General features: G+C 41.7%; 2 protein-coding genes across 4 annotated transcripts; one reads left to right on the top strand and one right to left on the bottom strand.

The window, feature by feature from the left end:
• Positions 1-3,436: 3,436 nt before the first annotated feature.
• SKA3 (spindle and kinetochore associated complex subunit 3) lies at positions 3,437-18,543 on the bottom strand. Of its 3 annotated transcripts, none has more exons than XM_069808169.1 (9): positions 18,194-18,543; positions 16,989-17,053; positions 15,927-16,092; positions 13,885-14,305; positions 10,685-10,785; positions 9,730-9,914; positions 8,269-8,478; positions 7,972-8,090; positions 3,437-7,094 (listed from the first exon to the last, which is right to left on the bottom strand). In XM_069808169.1, the coding sequence occupies exons 1-9, from the start codon at positions 18,294-18,296 to the stop codon at positions 7,061-7,063; spliced, it is 1,404 nt and encodes a 467-aa protein (XP_069664270.1). In that variant the 5' UTR covers positions 18,297-18,543; the 3' UTR covers positions 3,437-7,060. The 3 variants fall into 3 exon arrangements, with proteins under 3 accessions (XP_069664270.1, XP_069664271.1, XP_069664269.1); XM_069808170.1 differs by having other exon boundaries at positions 8,269-8,481; positions 9,730-9,911; XM_069808168.1 differs by having other exon boundaries at positions 8,269-8,481; positions 18,194-18,541.
• An 83-nt stretch (positions 18,544-18,626) lies between these two features.
• On the top strand, positions 18,627-20,424 carry MRPL57 (mitochondrial ribosomal protein L57). The gene is made up of 2 exons (XM_069808167.1): positions 18,627-18,685; positions 19,950-20,424. Exon 2 carries the CDS (start codon positions 19,955-19,957, stop codon positions 20,264-20,266), a length of 312 nt encoding a protein of 103 aa, XP_069664268.1. The 5' UTR covers positions 18,627-18,685; positions 19,950-19,954; the 3' UTR covers positions 20,267-20,424.
• Positions 20,425-20,514: the final 90 nt, after the last annotated feature.

Raw genomic sequence — 20,514 nt, 5'->3', positions numbered from 1 at the left:
AGAACAGGACCCTGAGGAATGTGAATTGTAAAACACCCATGTTGTACACAGCAGGCACTGTGCCTGGCCACAAAGACCTGTCGGTGATGTGGAGGAGGTGCCTGGCTGGTGTACTGGGGCAAGGCACTGGAGATAAAAAATGGCTAAGGGCTGGGTTCAGAGGGGTTGGGGGTGGTTGGGACCTTCCCTGGGGTATTTCCAGTCTCACAGAAATGACAGGCTTAAGTAGAGACATCCTGGCCCATTCACTTGACCTCTTCAACACTCAAGCAAGAAAATCTAGTGAACTCTGCAAGTGACACCTTCAAGGGTATGTCCAGGTGAGCTCCTCTTAGTGCTGGCTGAGGCATGAATTCCCCAGCCCATGCTCCAGGCAAACACCAGTTAGTGTCTTCAGGCTTGAGGAGAGTTGGGGGGGGTGTGGGGTGTGGTGTGTGTCTTTAACAGGGCCTGAAACTGCACTTGGCCTAGACAACCTCACTATGTGTGCTGTTTGAATTCAACTATTCCTTTCCTTACGTCCTCAGTGCATGTTTGAGAGATGTAGAAGACTTGCTCGGCAATGCAACGGAGTGCTGGCAGGAGACAGGAGCAAGCATAGCTGACCCTTTTCCTTCTAGTCTTCTGCTGAGGTCTCCTACCTGAAAGCCAGGAAGCACATACCCCCCAGCTTTGGAGGACAAGAGGGGAGAGCCCCAGCTGTGGTTCCAGGTTGGGCTTTTGAAGAACAGCACCAGGCACGCAGCAGTCCTGCACCAACAACCCTCCTTACCTGCCTGCTCAGCTGGGGCTGTGCACTGGCCCGCAACCCTTGTTTATCCTGGGGCCTGCTGGCAAGCATGCCACACTCCTGCTGCCTTTGGTTTAAGAACTGCACTGGAGAGCAGGAGGCTTATGCTTGGAAGGGAGAAGGGAGGCACATGCATATGAAAGTACTCAAAGTTTGAAATACAGTCTCACCAGCTCCACATCACATCACAACACCCTACATGGCCAGGAACAAACCACACCACTCTGCACCTATAGGACTGTGGTGGGTTGACCCTGGCTGGATGCCAGGTGCCCACCAAAGCTGCTCTATCACTGCCCCCCCCGCCTCAGCTGGACAGGGGAGAGAAAAGTGTAACAAAGGGTCATTGGTCAAGATAAGGACAGGAGAGACCACTCACCAATTATCATCACAGGCAAAACAGACTTAACTTAGGGAAAATTAACTCAATTTATTACCAATCAACCAGAGTAGGGTAATGAGAAATAAAACCAAATCTCAAAACACCTTCCCTCCACCCCTCCCTTCTTCCCAGGCACAACTTCACTCCCACATTCTCTACCTCTACCCCGCAGCAGTGCAGGGGGATGGGGAATGGGGTTTACAGTCAGTTCATCACACATTGTGTCTGCCGCTTCATCCTCTTCAGGGGCAGGACTCATCACACACTTCCCCTGCTTCAGCGTGGGGTCCCTCCCACAGGAGACAGTCCTCCACAAACTTCTCCAGCATGGGCTGGAGTTCTTCATGAACTGCTCCAGTGTGGATCCTTTCCACGGCATGCAGTCCTTCAGGAGCACACTGCTCCAGCATGGGTCCCCCACGGGGTCACAAGTCCTGCCAGAAAACCTGCTCCAAGTGTGGGCTCCTCTCTCTGCAGATCTGCAGGTCCTGCCAGGAGCCTGCTTCAGCGCAGGGTTCCCATGGGGTCACAGCCTCCTTTGGGCATCCCCCTACTCCAGCATGGGGTCCTCCCCAGGCTGCAGGTGGAGATCTGCTCCACCGTGGACCTCCCTGGGCTGCAGGGGGACAGCCTGCCTCACCATGGTCTTCCTCACAGGCTGCAGGGGAATCTCTGCTCCGGCACCTGGAGGACCTCCTCCCCATCCTTCTGCACTGACCTGGGGGTCTGCAGGGTTGTTTCTCCTACATGTTCTCACTCCTCTCTCCAGCTGCCATTTCTGTGTGCCCTGCAGCTTTTTTTCCTTCTTAAATATGTTATCACAGAGCAACTACCACTATCACTGATGGGCTCAGCCTTGGCCTGTGCAGGTCCGTCTTAGAGCCGGCTGGCATTGGCTCTGTCAGACATAGGGGAAGCTCCCAGCAGCTTCTCACTGAAGCCACCCCTGTAACCCCCCGCTACCAAAACCTTGCCACACAAACCCAATACAAGGACACTCTTCTGAGGGTGAGGTTTGTCCTAGTAGCTGTGTCCCCTCCAGTCCAATTCATGCACAACCACGCAAGCAGTTGTCACAGGGAGGGGGAAGCAGGGTTTGGGAGCAGGAGTGATGGCTGCTGGGGTGAAGAGGAATTGCTTCAGCTGCCATGGAAGCGCTTGCGGAACAGCCTCCAGAAACCTTACCAAAGCAGCTGGACAGGCAGGATATGATTCCCCGAGCAGCTTAACCAGCAAAGGAGGACATCCCATCTCCAACTCCCCCTGCTGTTTCCCTTCTCTTGCCTCAATACCCATCAGTGCCTTTGCAGGTGAGCAGTGATATGGGTCAGTGCACAGCATCCATGAACAATTTAACCTTAGAAAACAACAATTAGTTCCTGGTAGTTGGGCAAGCAGGAATGGCTTCCCATGCAGCCACAAGTGCAGTGACACAACTGAGGGTGTGGGACCTGCAGCTGCAGGAGAGGAAAGGCAGGACCATGCAGCAAGGCCTTAGATCAGTTTACAACAATTGTGTAAACAATCATTAGGGAGCATAACCACAGGGCTTTAAGCCAGGAATATATTATGCCAAAAATTATGAAAGTATTTGAACACCTTCCTGCTCGGTATTCTGCAAACTATACTTTGCTTGGTCTCTCCCCAGGAGAAATGCCTGTGTACCACAGCATCTTCTTCCATGGACCCTTTCCTGTGCATGCACATTTGTGCTTTTTTTTTTTTTTTTTTTTAAACTCTTCAACTTGAATTAGACAAGACAAGATCAAAGAAATTCACAGACCTGGTCAGCTCCCTGCCATGATGTCAACTGCCTTTTTTTAAAAGTAGGTATTACAGCATGAGGTTTCACATTTAAGTTGATAGATAATATAGTCAGCACTGACTGATGTCTTTTCTTGGTAGGAAGGTGCATTCCTGTGGACTAATGTACATGTGATTGCATAGTGTGGCCACTGGATGTTGTCATTGCTCCTTAATTTATAAGAATGCCACAATCTCTGAATTACTGTCCCCTGGAGAAACAAGATACTCCTAAAATACAAGGCAGCTCCAACATCAGCTGCAGCTGTTGACAGAGCACATAAAACCACCACGAGTACTAGAACATCTGAATAATGACAACAGGGAACAAAGCAAATAGCACATCCTACAGAAAATTTAAAGCATCCATGATGCTTTAAATAACCAAGGAAGCCTGGACTCCAGTTATTGCTCCAATGATTTACAAAAACATCAATAAAAGCACAATGGGAGGCGCTAAATGCGATGCTTGTCATTTATCCATTTGACAGCCATCTGGGAAGTTTCATTTCACTGTGAGATCTATATTTGTATTTAACATCAGGCAAAACATTTCCAAGATAAGAAAGCACTGACCATCTTAAGGAGCTTCCTAGGCAGAACAGTCAAGATGCTCCTTTGACAATGAATGGGATTATGGAGAGAAGCTTCCATTAGCTGACACATTTGATGTACTTAAATGAAAAAAAGATTAAGAACCACACCAAATGAAGGAAAACTAAAGGCTATGCTTTTTTTATTGCTTCCCAGATGTCCCTAAACACTGAAGTGCAATTTTGTGCCAGGTTCCATCTTTTCTGACTGCAGGCTACTGCTAGAAGATGTGATCCCATTCTCACCTTTCCCTTACATCTGATCTAGCGCTCACAGACAGAAGCTGAGTTTGAGATTACTGTTGAGGAGGACAAACTAGAAAAGAAAACAAAATCAATTATTCTCAGTGGCTTAGCAAATGGAATCCATCACAAAACTGCACAAGCCCTAGATTCTGTGCAAGAGAACTGATGAAACAGCCTCTAGTGGAAGCAGCCCCTAGTTAAACTAAATTAAGCACAACACAGAACCATACTCTGAGTCAATTTGCCTGTTTTCAGGTGATGACTGTCCCCTACAGAACCACTATGTTTGCTACTTATTTAGCTACTGTTTATCCAAACTGCACTTTCTGACAGGCCAATGCTGTTATTAGATTCACCCCACAACAAACCAACACATAACTTTTAAGTTCTTTTGCATTATTCTCACTCTGACATATTACTTTAGTGTGCAGCAGGACAAACCTTTCTTCAGCAGTGATACTGGCTTAAGTGGAGTTTTACCCTCCTCCAGCCCCATGGCTACATCCTTGGTCATTCCAGTATTTGAACTTGTGCAGTTTATCAGACAGCCACACAGCCACCTGTGTGAGAAAACTGATCGGGGGGGGGGAGAAAAAAGACAAAGCAAAACCACAAAAACTTTCCCTCCCCAGCTTATTTTGAACACAGATCAGTTTCCAACATTGCTTATGCCTTCACTTCAGCCAACTTTTCCCTCCCCCACCCCCAATAACTCAAACCACTGCTTAGGACTTACTGAAACCTAAAAGGTTTTCAAAGGTAAAGCACAACAACAAACTAAAAGTAGTTTTTGTTTTGCTGCTCTGATTATATCCACCTGAGAGCAATGGTCTTGCTATAAAGAATATAAGCACAAACAGCAATATTACTTGTATTAGGGTAATATTGTAGGCAAGAAAAACCAAAACTAACCAGTAAAACTTCATTTCTCTATTCCAAAAAGCCTCATGCCAGCATCATGTCACAACAGCTTGAGTAGACCAGAAGATTTTAAGATTTCAATTGTCATCTTGAAGATAACTTGTATCTCAAAACACTAATCGAATCCCTTTCACATTAGTCAATGAAATAGCCATGAAATGTAGCAGAAAACATTGTTTAATAGGCAAGAAAAATGATGCAAGTGGCTTACGGTGAGAACCCCAGCACTGCTAGGTACAACTCTACAGTTCCCTAATGGAGGAAAGGACAGTGGAATGCAGAGTTGTTCTCAAGTTTGGGGAAAAGACACTTATAAGTCCTTTTGGGAATTTCATTAGTTGAAGGCAGATGGGAACACAGCAAGGAACAGGACCGTAGCGCTGATCATTCCATTTCATGTTAAATGGAGTCTTTCAGGATATCTGGCTTGCTTCAGGGCAAGAAAGTAGCCATGAAGTGCCGTGGAGGGAGAATGCAGGCTGTGAACCCCTTCCAGCTAAGCACTGGTAAATCTGTCTGGCTGAAAGATTCTTGCTCTGCAGCACAATACTTTGTACCTTTTTAAGACCATGAAATTTCATGACTAGCATCCAGCCCATTAAGTGGTTTTAGTCTGTGAAGATGTTGGAAGCAGGTCTGGCCTTCGCTCTCTGAAGGAGTTGGGTAGAACAAATAAGTGTTTTTATAGCAGCGAATGATCAGTTTTCCAAGTAGCCACCAAGCATCTGAGACAGATTTATTTAGTATTCAAAAGTGTTGATCAAGCTCAAAGACTGACACATAATAATACATACATATTTTTAAACAGAAGCTAGCACAGAAAAATGACAGTGTGCTCAGGCCAGAACTAGTAGAAAATCAGCTTCTCCAGTTAATTTGATGTATCCTTATCCTGGAGAGTGACTGGAATAGCAGGAAAAAGGCACTTTTACTTGCTAGGTTTGAGGCAGGACAGGTCAATCTACGCAACTAGAGAAATACTTCCAGGCATCTCTAGATGTTTGCATATATTGAGGATTTAAAAAAAAAAAAAAAAAAAAAAGGTGGAGCTATGTTCAGAAAGTCCAGATAAGTATATACTTCTCTCCATCTCCTGGGACAGTCTCTCCCTTCTTATGTGTTGCATGCCTGCCCTCATACAAATGACAGAATTTTAGCCATCAACAGGAAGACCATGTACAGCTGTTAAGAGCAGTCCTGGAGCCACTCAAAGGAATAGCTCACACTGGAAACAGCAAACTGGCTCCAAACAAGGATATGCAGCTAGGATTTCTTGTGGACAGAAGTAAAATCTCTGGTAGGAAAAAAAAAAAAAAAATCCTAGTTACTATTACTGCCAGATACCAAAAAAGTGCTCAACAGCTCTGAGAACTTAAGCTTGGTCAGCTATGACAGGGATAGATGTGCCTGTCTAGAAGCAACACCACCACTACAGAATGCACATGGCAAGCAGCGCAGGAGAGTAAGCAGTCACCTACATGCCTGCCAGTAAATCCTTCTAGCAGTTGAAGATACATATAACCAGTACCAATTGCACAATATATTTTCAAATAATTCATATTGGAGCCAGAATCACCTTGTAGGGCTACAGAGGTTAAAATGTCAAAAGGAAAACAGATGTATAGCACCTAATACAATGTCAATGTAAGAAAACTATAACAAGAAAGGTGAAGCAGCATAAAAGAAATGCCTGTCTGTCAGACAGTAACAGAGAGCCTGATGCAGGAATATTTCTGATATGTCTTAGTATTGCAGAAATGACTAATAACATAGAAGTGTTTTAAACAGTAAAGCAGGAGTTACTCTTCCAATAAAAAAAAAAACTTGCTTCTGTTGAAGATACCAAATACTGTTAAAGTACTACACTTCCAACTCAGCCCTGAAAAGATGTACAGTGTCACCAGAACAGCCAGAGATATCCACTTCCTGGGGCGATATACTAGACTTTCCCTTTATTGCAACCTAACTACACTTCTCTATAGCCTACTGCAAATGCAAGCATACACAATAAACAAGAGAATCAGGTGAAACAAGTGAAGTACTACCTCATACATGACCCCAGCCCTCTGAACCATACATATGTATTTTAAAAACCCTCAATATATTTTGCCAATAATTTCAATAAAAAAATTAAGCACAAGTTGTTAGTTCAAACAAGTTTATCCACATCATGGATAAATAATTTTTCTCCATTAAAAAAAAGCTTTTCCTTTGTCTGGCTCTTTCCTCCCACCAGTATTTTCTCTTGCTTTTTGAGCTTGTTATGTCTCAGTGATAAGATCCATGAATGTAAACCAGTCTCAACACAGTCTTCAGAGCTTGATTTCAGTTGTTTGGCTTGAAAAATCCAGGATATCCTCTGCAAATATATCCAGAAGAGTGCATGAACTTATCTCAATCATATTTTGAATTAGCAGAAGACACAAACATTGAAAACTTTATTATCTTGACAAGAAAAAAAGAAGGGTCAGCTAAAGTAAGAGCTTTGCTCTATTTGATTACTCAAATGGATTCCAACTCCAAGTATGTTAAAATACCTACTTTTATCAGTCTCATTCTGGGTTGTTGTGATTATTTGACTCCATACATGTTCCTTGTACCTCTTACCCAAATAATCTGTACTGACCCCAAGTTTAACAGATAACCAACAAGCATAATATACATTACATTGAATCAGGAATATCTACACTTGATCGAGTTGTCACAAAAACTTCTCTCTATTCAAATTGATTGAGTTATTTTTAAAGCTATTATTCCATTATTCAAAGACTACTCATGCTTATTGTAGACTAATTTAATCTCACATATTGTTCATAAGGTGGCTTTGCATTTCAAAGATCTTTGTCTTTGCCAAAACGACCATGAAACCAGTAGTGTCACTTACAGTTTTCTCCAATTCCTTAGTTTTATTCCCTAAATTTACTCTGAAGAAAGCATTCATCAGTGCTTTCATTGCCACAAAGCAGAATATACCTACAGATAAAACAGTAAAACTCTACCTTCATTTATTTTTTTTCCCCTAAAGTTGGGAGGATTCAAACACACAATTATAATATTCATTCTTTACAAAAAGGCAGTCAGCTACCATGCCAAAGAATAGTTACTTAGTCACAGCAACAAGAGCTATTTTGGTAGCTGAAGAGCACGCAGCTGCATGAATTTCTAAATGCATTAAAGCACCTTCGTAGCACCTTAAAATTAAATTACTTAACCAAATTTGTAAAATTTAATCATACCTGTTCTCTTTATTGCAGTAATCAGTGAAATCACTTCCACATCTTATAGTATTTCCTGCCTTGGTCTCCTTTTCCTTGGCTTTAGAAGAGTCTACTTTATGATTATACTTGGACAGAATCTAGAGGAAACATTAAAAGGGAATAAAAAGAATTATCTAACAACTCAAAACAGGCTACAGTTTATACATATTTAATAAGTAGCAGAGAACTCTTTGAAGAACAAAATTGGATAGAACTAAGCCTTTTGATTTTATTATTTTGATATTAAAAATATTTAGGAAAAAAAAGTTAGCTAACCTGTAGAACATCATCTGGTATCCTTGTTATTTCTGGAGGTGGAGGAGTATTGAATAACTGGTCATAGTGTTTTATTTTAGGAGGAGAAGGGTCTCCAAAATGTTTAAGATAATCATCAGAGCTCACAGCAAAAGGAATGCTATTTTCTACGTATTTTTTATCTGTTGCATCCTTCTTTGTCACCGACTCAGTTTTGCCCCCCTGCTTCACCTGCTGCAAAAGAGGTATTAAATGCCTTCAGTTAATCTACTTATCTTAGGTAAAGTATTTAATAAACGTTCTTACAAAATTACCATTAAAAAGATCTTCTACAACAACATAAGAAAAAGTAGTATAGGAAAAGAACACTGTATTGGGTCCGTGGGGCAAGGTCTTATTTGGGGGGGGGGCACAGGGGTGGCTTCTGTGAGAAGCTGACAGAAGCTTCTCCTATGTCTGACAGAGCCAATGCCAGCCGGCTCCAAGACAGACCCGCCGCTAGCCAAGGCTGAGCCCATCAGCAACAGTGGTAGCGCCTCTGGGAGAACAGATTTAAGGGGGGAAGGAACACAAACAGAATCTGCAGCCAGAGACAGGAGTGAGAAGATGAGAGAAACAACCCTGCAGACACCCAGGTCAGTGAAGAAGGAGGGGGAGGAGGTGCTCCAGGCACCGGAGCAGAGATTCCCCTGCAGCCCGTGGGGAAGACCATGGTGAGGCAGGCTGCCCCCCTGCAGCCCAGGGAGGTCCACAGTGGAGCAGATCTCCACCCGCAGCCCAGGGAGGACCCCACGCCGGAGCAGGTGGGTGCCCGAAGGAGGCTGTGACCCCGTGGGAAGCCCGTGCTGGAGTAGGCTCCTGGCAGGACCTGTGGCCCTGTGGAGAGAGGAGCCCACACTGGAGCAGGTTTTCTGGCAGGACTTGTGACCCCGTGGGGGACCCATGCTGGAGCAGTGTGCTCCTGAAGGACTGCAGCCCATGGGAAGGGCCCACACTGGAGCAGGGGAAGAGAACAAGGAGTCCTTGCCCTGAAGAGGAAGGAGCAGCAGAGACAACGTGTGATGAACACAACCCCCATTCCCTGTCCCCCTGTGCTGCTGATGGGGGTAGGTAGAGAATCCAGGAGTGAAGTTGTGCCTGGGAAGAAGGGAGGGGTGGAGGGAAGGTGTTTTGAGATTTGGTTTTATTTCTCATTACCCTACTCTGGTTGATTGGTAATAAATTGAGTTAATTTTCCCTAAGTTAAGTCTGTTTTGCCCGTGATGGTAATTGGTGAGTGATCTCTCCCTGTCCTTATCTCAACCCACAAGCCTTTTGTTACATTTTCTCTCCCCTGTCCAGCTGAGGAGGGGAGTGATAGAGCGGCTTTGGTGGGCACCCAGCATCCAACCAGGGTCAACCCACCACAAATCCCAAACTGACATCTGAAAAACTGCTTATGGTAAAAAGTGTGTGAAAAGGTACATAATTGCTATTTACTACCTTAGCTTCTGTTTTTAGCCATCTTGTTTCAAAATCTGGAAACTGTGGTGTTTCTGTATGACTGGGAAGAGGCAGTTCATTTGTCTCTGGTGACCTTGATAATACTGTATTATTTGTTCTGGAAGGGATTTTCACATCAGGAGTACAGAACACAAATACCATAGGAGAAGCCATCCAGCCAGCTGCTGAAATGGGGCGGGGGGGAATGACAAAAATAAAAATATATACATACACACACACACACATATAAATATTATTAATTCCAGTGCCCTAGTTCAGTTTTCTATTAGCTTTTCATAGATTTGCATATTCTAAAATGCATCTATCATTTTAGCTGATATTTTTAGTATGAAGAACCATCCAAATACAGAATTCCATAAAAGCTACAAATGTAAAAAAAAAAAGTAAATCTAGTCCCACTACTGAATATAACTGAAAAAGCCCAACTTAAATCAACATTGCTTTAGCTTCTCATATATTCAGTTGTCACTACGTTTGTCCCAAGATCTTCACATTTTCAAAAGAACATATTATATCTCCTCTCAAAGAAGTTTCAGCACTACTTTTGAAAGATTTAAGTTACTGTCTTGTTAGCCTCTTTCAAAGCAGTTTCTTTCCTATCTTTAAACAGATCTAATAGGTATTCTCAGTGTAAAACAGGTTTTTTCTTTCAAATAAGGATAAGTTGCAGTTACAAAATGATGGATCCCTCTGCATAATTCTAGATGGATATGAGAAGAAGAATGAGCAAAGATTTACATTGAAGTGAGAAACTTTCCCACAGAAGCCACAAACATTTAATTTTCTAGACATTACTACTCATATGATGACTGGGCCTGAATTAACTATATTTAAGAAGAAACAGTTTAAAAGTTTACCATTTGTTTACAATGCATTTACACATGCATTATGTAAAAATGCATATATACATTTATTTCACGTATTTTTAACTTACCATTCTCAGCTGTCACTTTTGGTTTTGGCCCAGGAGTAAACATGATTTCCCTGGATGTCATTTCTGGTACATTCACTTCATGATCATCTTTTTTAACCAAACTGAAAACCAAATCTGTCCATTAGCTCTCAAGTAACATGAAGAAGTCACAATTAAAGGAATACTGTCAACCTGATCACTTTTCTAGTATTGTTTATCAACATGCAAGTCAAAAATACATTTCCTCAAAAATGATTCTTTCATAGATTTCTTTATCTAGGATTCTACTGCAGCAGTTCGTAGCATGCAAATGTTCAGTCCATCCACAAATTATCAAATATAGTGAGATTTCAATCCAAGGCATAAACCCCCCCCCAAAACAAATCCCTATCCCAAAAAACCAAACCAAAACAAAGGTGTCCAGGGTAGGATCAATTTTCTTTGTCCCAGATGATCAATTCTGTGTTGGGGTACAGTCTATTTTATTTTGAATTGCCTGTTGCCTACAAAATTCTAAACAACAAGAGGAAATATTTTTGGCTCTTAACCTACTAACGTTATTGTGAACACTAAAAGATTTTTAATTCTATTTTTAAGTTTGAATAAGATTACTTATGTTTATCACTAGCTGACTTCAGAATGAAAAGCCATTTAATATAAATTCCACAAAACTGGAAACTGAATTTTTTAAAATTCTTTTTTCACATCCAAGCTGTTCTAGTGGAAGAAGGGTATAGGGAGTTAAGAGACAATACCAGACAAAAAGTGGAAGCTTAACCTAAACTCTACATAAAAGTGTGTCCATAAGAAAATAATTTTAAATGTTTAAAAAGTTATCTTAACTATGTGAACCACATTTAGAGCTTCTCTACAAAAAGCCTAAGCTTAAAAAAAAAATCCATTTGAGGCAATATATGTTACTTAGATGAACACATCTCAAATTTTGAGTTAAAAAAAAAAAAGTAATTTTTCAAGTCAGTTTTGCCTCGGAAGTATTACAGATACCTGAAACCATATGGGTTTTAGTTTTTACAATGGAGAAGAACAAATATAACAATTTATTCTTTTCTTTCCTAATTACTTTTTGTTTCAGTTTTGTAGAAGGTGCATCAAAGTATATTGTTCTTTTCACCCACTTCAAAACTGAAAACCTGAAAAACAAAGTTGGAGGAGTTGAAGTCCACTAAATATTTCTAAGAACTTTGAGATGAATTTTTAAAGTGTTTTTCACACAATACACAGCTGCTAGACAGATTTCAGCTAGGTACAAGACCTGGCTGGCAGAAGTAAGGTATATAAAAGGGCAGGGCTGTTTCCAATAAAGTCAGCATTATTACCTGTCTCTGTACCTGGAAACTACAGGTATAAGTCTACCCCACTTGTACTAGTTTTTTTTCCTTATCTGATCCTTGGGGAAGAGATTTTTTCACTGGATAATGGGCAGAATATCTTTCCTTTATTAATTCTTTTTGTTGCTTTTTTATTTGCTGGCTTAGTGTTCTGCCCATTTAACATGCTGAGACTTCTCACTAAGAGGCAAGAGGAGTGCTTTTTGCAGCTAACAAATGTTTAGTTGTTTCAACCTTTCTGATCAAACTGCAAGCTAACTCTAACTTAATGTTGCAAAATAAACAAAACAAATAAGGTAAAAAACAGTTAAACAACATTTTAACTCTAATGACTTGATGTCATGACCTCTCACATAAGCCACTAATTCTGAATCTATACGCAGCTTTAACTTTAGTCACAATTAGTGTGTGTCCATCTGTTTTGGTCATTAATAATGATGATGTTTTAAATGGCAATCATGCTGTAACTAATTCTCTACAGAATTTTAATATTATCATTAGGGTATGGAAGACTGCTACTGTGATTTTTTTTTATTATATATAAATATCACTAGTGGACTGTCTAATTGTTTCACTAGAAGCCACAGAAATAGAATCTACATTTGTGGATGCATCCATTTATAAATTACAGCCATAATTAAAGCTGAAGATCACATTTAGAACAGTTCTCATTAAATAGGAAAAGTTGTACAAAATCCACAAAAAGTTATAGATATCAAAAGAACTTAAATTGTGCGATAAGACAAAACTATTTTCAAAATACTATTTGAGAGGGAACAATTTTTTAATTAATATCTTTTGGGATTCAGTAAGTTTTCCTATTATTACAATTCAAATACTATAGGGCTTTATAAACATTCTAGTATTTATATAACCTTTTAAAAGGAGAGATCCCAAAGCTATTTTAAAAGAAAATGTATCTTTTCACTTTTTCCCCAGTAATCTTAAAATCAAAAAAACACTCAAAATTTAACCATTGCAGTAAACTGGATCTTTGGGGGGCAAAGTCACTTAAGTTGGCATGGTTCTGAAGAACTTCACACCTGTTCCTATATTGCAAATATCAGGGATTAAAAAACAAACAAAAAAGTTGAATGATTATTTCCACAACTTATTTTGAATATGATTCTTGTTTTTTGAATAATTTCTCTAAATACCAAATATTTAGCTGCAGAACAGCGAGTTTCTTTTAAATACTGTCAGCTTTTAAAATTGAATGTGTTGCTAACTATAAAAACATGATCTAACCACCTTTACATTACCTTAGAAGTATAGAAAAATACATCTACTGCTAAGCCATTCTTCACCTCACTGCTGCAAATTCTTTTGTTTAATTTTAATTAGAACAGTGAAAATCTGGAGATGTCTTTGAAACAGAAGACTGGAGCAAAAAGAGCTAACTGTTTGTAAGGTGGGGCTGGATAACATAAGAGAGAATACACTGTTTCTATGATGACGGCATTCTACTGAATGCTTTAGAAGGTTATTCCAGGTCTATATTCCTAAAGCTTCTGAAACCTTTAAATTGGCTATGTAATATCTACTGCAGACAACACATCCTCAAATCCAAATCCAAGGTTAAAGAAAGCAAAAGATCACAGATATACTATGCATGCATTCTCCCTTTGTAAATAGATTTTGTATGGAAGATTCTTATCGTGGTGCAGTCAAGGGAAGGAGTATATCAGAGATGTGTTTCATGGCAGCGTTTGGCACTGCAAAGGGTACATGAAAAGACACAGAACTAACTAGCTGTTAGATAATAACATACCACGTGCTTGAAGAAAAAGGGCAATAGCAGCAAGAAATTAGTACAGCAAGAAGAAACTACAGAAAATTCAGCAGAGAAACAATCTGAAGTAATGTACTCACTTCTTGCTTGTCTGAGCAGTTTTACGAATAAGTGACATCGTATAATCTTCATTCATACACATGGTATGTTCACTAATGCCAAAGTGTTCAAGTTTTGGTGTTACACACTCATAATCGTCCATCTTTAGCATACATTTTGGTGTTTTGGGCAAAATACAAGGTGCCTGTGTTTTTAGCGGAGTCCTGTTCTTTGAATTTTCTTGATATGCATTTGTTGTGCGTTGTCCTTTCACTGCGCTCCAAGGCCTGGAGAACGCATATTGTGAAAGACCAAAATCAGAAAGCTGGGGATTACGCAGTGGGTCTGTGGGCACCAGTGGCTTCTCAGTACAAGCAGGAAGAGGTACATCTGCTTTTCCTTCATCAGATTTAGTCTGGACAGACACTGTTGAATCGCTGTTAACAACTTCTTCCTCCTCTTCTGTTTGAGAAAAGTAATAATAAATAAAAAAATTATGTCAGAAGTTTCTGGTTTAAGAATTTATAAAATAAATTGGAACTTCCCCTCAGTTCAAATTTTTTTTATTTATTATTGTAAAAAAAAAAATAGATTCCTTCTTTCATTTTAAAGCACTGAACCTGAAGCTACAACAGATATCAGAAGGTCATATTATAAATATAGCTTAGCCCGATACAAGTCACACATTTACTGAATTCCACTCTTTTGGTAAATATTATTTCTAGGAAAAATGAAATTGAAAGATCTTTACACAAGTGTATTTTTAATAGAGTTCATCTCCCTGCATGGAGCAGGCAGGAAGTGCTAATCTTAAGTATACTTATTTGTTTTTAGTTCAGTGCAAGAGTGAAAATTGATTAAAAATGTACAACAAATGACAATGAAAAAAAATTTGTATAGAACTGAAAATGTTTTTGGGGAAAAAGCAAAGGCTGCACACAGTACCAGAAAAACAGTATTGAAGAAAGGTTATGAAGCAGCAAGTAAAAACTTATGAAAGAGGGTAGCTTTTTAGATAAAAAGAAGAGTCCACTGCAGAAATAAGCAAACGTGGAATTTGTACATTTCTGTAATTAGATAAACTGAAACACCCCAAAATATTTGTGAATTTCTGCATAATGCAAGAAAGCGGGGGGCAAGCTATTTAAAATATTATAGCAGAGGCATTACCTTTTTATGTGTATTGGTATTACCTATTCAGATACACTTAGCTTAAAAATACATCTTAAAAAATAAATTAACCTTGTAGCTCTGTTTGAAGTCTTCTTTAAAGGCAGAGAGAGGACAGGAAGGAAGAGACTATAAAATTAGAGACTTCTGCCATATCTTTGTAAAATAGGTGTAGTAGCTTAACTCAGAGGTGAATATGATCCATGACTACAATTTTGTTTTGTGTAATGACTGGATAACACTCAGGGGAAGGTTAAGGTGTACCTTGCCAAAGGCTTCTTTAAGATTTATTGGGCCCTTGATACTGAAAGGGGTAAGTGTAGTACTGACAGTTGTAGTGTTTTAAACTCATTTGGCATATCTGGATTTTTCACACAGGTGTGTGCGTGCGTGCACTTTTTGACTGGATTAAGGATCACCCCACCTCCAATGATCAAGCTAGTACTGCTTGCCACATGTCACCTAATCCCTGTATGTGCTTCTCTTGTCCCATTTGTGCTGCGGAGCACGTTATTTTAAGATTTTCTCTATGGTGATTTAAGTTAATGGAATCATCACATATGAATACAAACTAATTCAGATGCATCTACAATAGTTTCCCACGCATGAGAAGCTGAAGCAGCATAATTCTCTGCGTTATGAAAACATGTTTGCTAACATGTTTTCTGAATATAACTATTACTGGAGGAAAAAAAAACCCCAAACCAAACACAAAACCCACACACTATCTTAAAAGCATGCCAGGAGATCTAACTCTTCATATTTTGGTTTATTCTTATGGCACCAATCACAACAGAATCTTTTACCATCTGGATATTATTATAAAGCAAATAAGATAGATGTACTTGATCTCTTAATTAATAGAAATATACATATAGCTAAAGAGAACATTTGTCTTCACATACTGTATTACCTGTAGAGTCTTTGACAAGTGGTTTGTAGCCGTATTTCTGGAACAGCTCTCTTATTTTTCCAAGATCTGCTGCATTTCTTTGCATCAATATTTCACTTGCCTTCATAAACTCATGAATTGCTTGTTTTTCAGAGCAACTCTTACCAAGACTGGCATTAACATCTTCCTTTGGGGGCAGAAGGAAACACAGAAATATTGGTTTTCAAATTATCACATAGTAGTTGTTTACACGTGAAGTATTTTGGGCATAAGTATTAAACTTCAACTCAGATGACGATAAGCAGCAAATTTAGGTCTTATCTATACCTAAAAACTAGGTTACAAAATATCAGGAATATATAAGGCACAAGTGTACAAAACCTTAAAAACGTTAAACTAAGATGACAGTTCACAGTATGATAACAACTTACTGGTAACCTCTCAGACAAAAATATATGCTTTTACTCCATAAAAAAAAACGAGATAGCAGCAATTAGTTTGGACTCCTACTCCCCATGTACAAAGAATTAGTGCAGAGCATATAGTAAATCTCAAGTCTATATTCTAGCTTACCTCTCAATTATTTCTACACTTGCTCATTTCTAATAGAAGTATGAAAAATGGGCTATAAAGAAATAAAGAACATTTCTTCATGTTTAACTGAATGGCTGAAGGTACTGAAAAACTTTTGTGAAGACTTTCTTTATTCTAAGTGCCAGTCATCAAACACAAACAAGCATATCTCTTCTCTAGGGAGCTGCTGCTCCTGAATCCTTTTCCCCTATATCTATGCCTTGGCACAGCTACAACTTCCCCGTTACCTTTGTCCCCTGATAATCCAAGTGACAACACTGACTGCAAACTAATAAATACTGCTAAATCTACTTCAAGCCACCCAAAAGTTTTTGGGCACTACCCCAACATCCACAGCCATTATGAGGACTTAGAGGTAAATGAATAAAATAAGGGTCAGAACAGCTGACTAACAAAGTTGTATTGTGGCTTAATGATGAAAACAGAACTGTAAGATTATGGACACCCCCCCCTGCAATTTTTCAAGAAGTACGTGAGTTAAGGTGTTACCTTCAGACTCCTGATTTCACAATGGAGGTCATGCAAGACTCTTATTGGAGATTCATCTTCATAGTCTTTGATATGCATGTCACATAAAGGGGTTTGGAAAGAAAGAAGGGGGGGTTAGTATTTCAGTGTGAAATTACATTCTACATCAGAACGTAATCACCTATATTAGACATGTTGGAGTCATATGTTAGAGAGTCAAAACAGAGAAAAACAAAGAGAAACTAGTTTACATAGGGTACCTTGCACAGCATGAGACTGCAATTTGCACAGTATGTTAAACTACACAGAGAAACTGCACAGGCTTCCATTTACTGTTGCAGCTACTACTGTAAAAATTGATGTATAGCAGACATTGGTACAATAGGTAGGTCCCCGGGCTATCAAGGATTATTTATGCTAAATTTTTATCCTTAAAGAACTTGAAATAATAAAAATTGAAAAAAAGCATTGTAGACACCACTGAAAAACATACACCAACAAAAGCTGAATTCTTCTGCCTTATTTGCACGTGGGTAGATGCTAGTATTATTCACTTACGCATGCAGCAGTCATTACTTATTTCACTGAAAATCAGGGTTAATGCAAATGGTGTAAAAGAGGACACCTGCTATGTGACAAGAGATAGCACAGTGATAAATCCAATTAGACGCAGGTAGCTGTGCAGAGAGAACAAGCCTTACAAATAAATGCATTTTCCTGTCTCAATCCATGAAAAGGAATAAAAGCAAGAATGTAATTCCCATTTCATCCCGTTCATCCCCACAATAAAAGCTCACCTACGCACCCACAAAGGAGCTCAGAGAGACAAAGATAAGAGGGGAAGCCCAAGGAATACCCTGCAGACCTATGCCCAGGCCTGCCACCGGCCCACCAAAGGCCCGTCTCCTGCCCAGAGGAGCACAGGGGCACAATAGCAGGCGGGAACCCAAATGAAGGACTCCCGAGGACCAACCGCCTTCCCGCCCCCCCCACTCCGAGGCTATCCCAGCAGAGCCATCAGCCCCAGCGTCCAGGCCCATCACCACGAGTCACCGGGAGCAACTCTCCAGATGACCTTCCGAACTCGGGGTCTTGCTGCCTGGGGGTGGGACGGACACGACAGCAGGAGCCCCGGAGCACGGCTGTAGCCCTGGGAGCGGGAGAGGCCCCGCTCCCGGCCCCCTTCGGTCGTCCCGGTCAGGAGACGAGGCGAGGCCGGCACTTACCCACGTCCTCTCCGCGTAGGGCCCTCTCGAGCTGCCTCGCCTCCTTCTCCAGCGTGAGGGCTAGGGCCCGCAGCTTACCGAAGAAGTCCCTCGACACGTCCATCGCCCGCAGGGAAGGGGAGGGGAGGGCAGTACCAGAGGGACAGCGCCAGCGCCACCCGGCGAGGGCCGACCCGACCCCCACTAGGCCCAGACCGCGCAGGCGGCCGTTAACGGCTGCTCGGGAACTGGGGCTGGCGGCGGCTCTGAGGAGAGGAGAGGAGAGGAGGGCCGGGCCGGGCCGGGCCGCGCGCTGCCTGAGGGGGATGGTTACCGCCCGCCGCCAGCTTCGAACGGCGAGCCGCGCGCGCCCCATTGGCGGCGCCGCCACGTCACGCCCCGCCCCGCCCCGCCCGCCGCGAGCTCTCGCGAGACGGGCCGCCCGCCGCCGCCGCCGCCGCCGCCATTTCGCTTCCCGCCGTGAGGGGGGGGCTGGAGCTGTCACCGGAGCCGGTGAGTGAGGGCGGCGGGGAGGGGCCCGTTAGTTACAGGGCTCGGAGCACCGCTGTGGCCTCTCACGGTGCTTCTTCGGCCTGGGCGCGGGGTGTCTCTTGGTGGGCCGGCCTGGGCCGTAACGCCGGTGGGGAAGGGGCAGGGGATCCTTTTCCCCAGGCAGCAGCGCTCCGCCGCGCCGGCCGAGCCCCGCCTAGAGCTGGCGGGTGCCCGGCGGCCCGGGTGGCTCCTGTGGCACTGCAGAGCCCCGGTGGGCAGCCCCGGTGGGCAGTCCCGTCGGCCTCGATCGCCGCCGAGGCCGCAGCGGCCGCAGGCCTGAGGGCGAGCAGCCGGTATTGCTGAGGAGACGGGCTGCCCTGCCCTGCCCTGCCGGGAGAGGAACCAGGGAGCGAGGCAGCAATGCCCCCGCGAAGCCCCGCAGCTTCACTTCTGAACTGTGTCGGAGAGTGGAATGTCAGCATGCAGTTGCACCGCGGGAGTGGTATGGTGGGGTGGCTTTTCTCAGCGGTAGTGCTGGTTAATGCCGTGTTAAGGCGCTTGGCTGACTTATTAGTTGATGAAAATACTGTGTAATGAGAGACTTAGGAGTTAGGCATGTTTAGGACTAATAAACAGGTTAATGAAGAGCAAGCGTGTCAAATCTAAACGTAGCTTGGCCTTTCTTGCCTTTGTTACACCTGTGAATTGTGTCGGAAACTGTATTTGTGCTTTCTACGTACACTAGTTGGTCTACTACAAGATATTGTTCTTCTCTACAAACCAGATTTCCCATAGTTAAAATACAAGACTAGGTAACTGTATACTAATAAGTTTATTGAGAGACTGTAGTTCTAAACTTAATACTGAGGAAAGGCCAGATCTGGATGTAGAAGACAGACCTGGAAACACTCACTGTCTTGACAACGCAGTTAGCTATTTGAAGAAGGAAGGAATGAAGTGATTCCTTTGTTTATTAGTACCTGGCACTGGAATTTTCATAAATAATTTATGGATGATATGCTTTAATCTCAATGCAAGGATAACTCAGTAAACTCTTTAACTAAGTAAAGATTTCAGTTTCCCTTTTCTGGTGTTAAGTTTACAGTATGTCTGTCATTGTACTGTCTACGTAACGGCTGGTTGTGAGTATCAGGTTCTGAACTTCAAACTCAACAGCCAGCTAAAAGGCAGTGTAGTGTGTTAAGAGTTTCTCATTTTTCTTGTTACATTTTTAATTTTAGTCCCTAAGGTAATAAGTATTTTATATTTTTGTTTGTATTTTGAGGCATAATGTTTTTAACAACGGTATTACTCCGAAAGAGAATTCCTGGAAGACAATGGATTGGAAAGTACAGGCGACCAAGAGCGGTTACCCTTTCAATGAAGCAAGCAATGATCCGAAGGCTGGAAATTGAAGCAGAGAATGAATATTGGCTGAGTCGACCTTACCTGACACGGGAACAGGAGTACAAACATAACACAGAAGAGAGAGAGGCAAAATGGGAAGCTTTCAAAAGCCTGATGAAAGCCAAGTTTCCTGAGCACAGATACATCAGTGATCATTTAAACCACTTAAATGTGTCAAAAAAGTGGACATCTTGATTAATACAGAGTATTGGCGTGTATTACGGACTACCATGGGATCTGCTGTTGTACTTATTACGGTAGTTTTGTAACTCAGTATAATAAGGGTAGATGACAAATTAGACCTTGCTACGGTATACAAAATCTTACATTAAAAGTAGTCCTACAGAACAGTATATGTTTTATTATTGTCTTTTTCTAAAGAGACAGTTTTTTCTGTGGCTCTCTACCATCTGCTTGCCTTCTGTTCTTCAGGGGTTTTGCAT

This window comes from Haliaeetus albicilla, chromosome 20 (assembly GCF_947461875.1).
Source record: "Haliaeetus albicilla chromosome 20, bHalAlb1.1, whole genome shotgun sequence".
NCBI lineage: Eukaryota > Metazoa > Chordata > Aves > Accipitriformes > Accipitridae > Haliaeetus > Haliaeetus albicilla.
The sequence above is the reverse complement of the archived record's forward strand: the minus strand, read 5'-3'. Positions and strand labels throughout refer to the sequence as shown.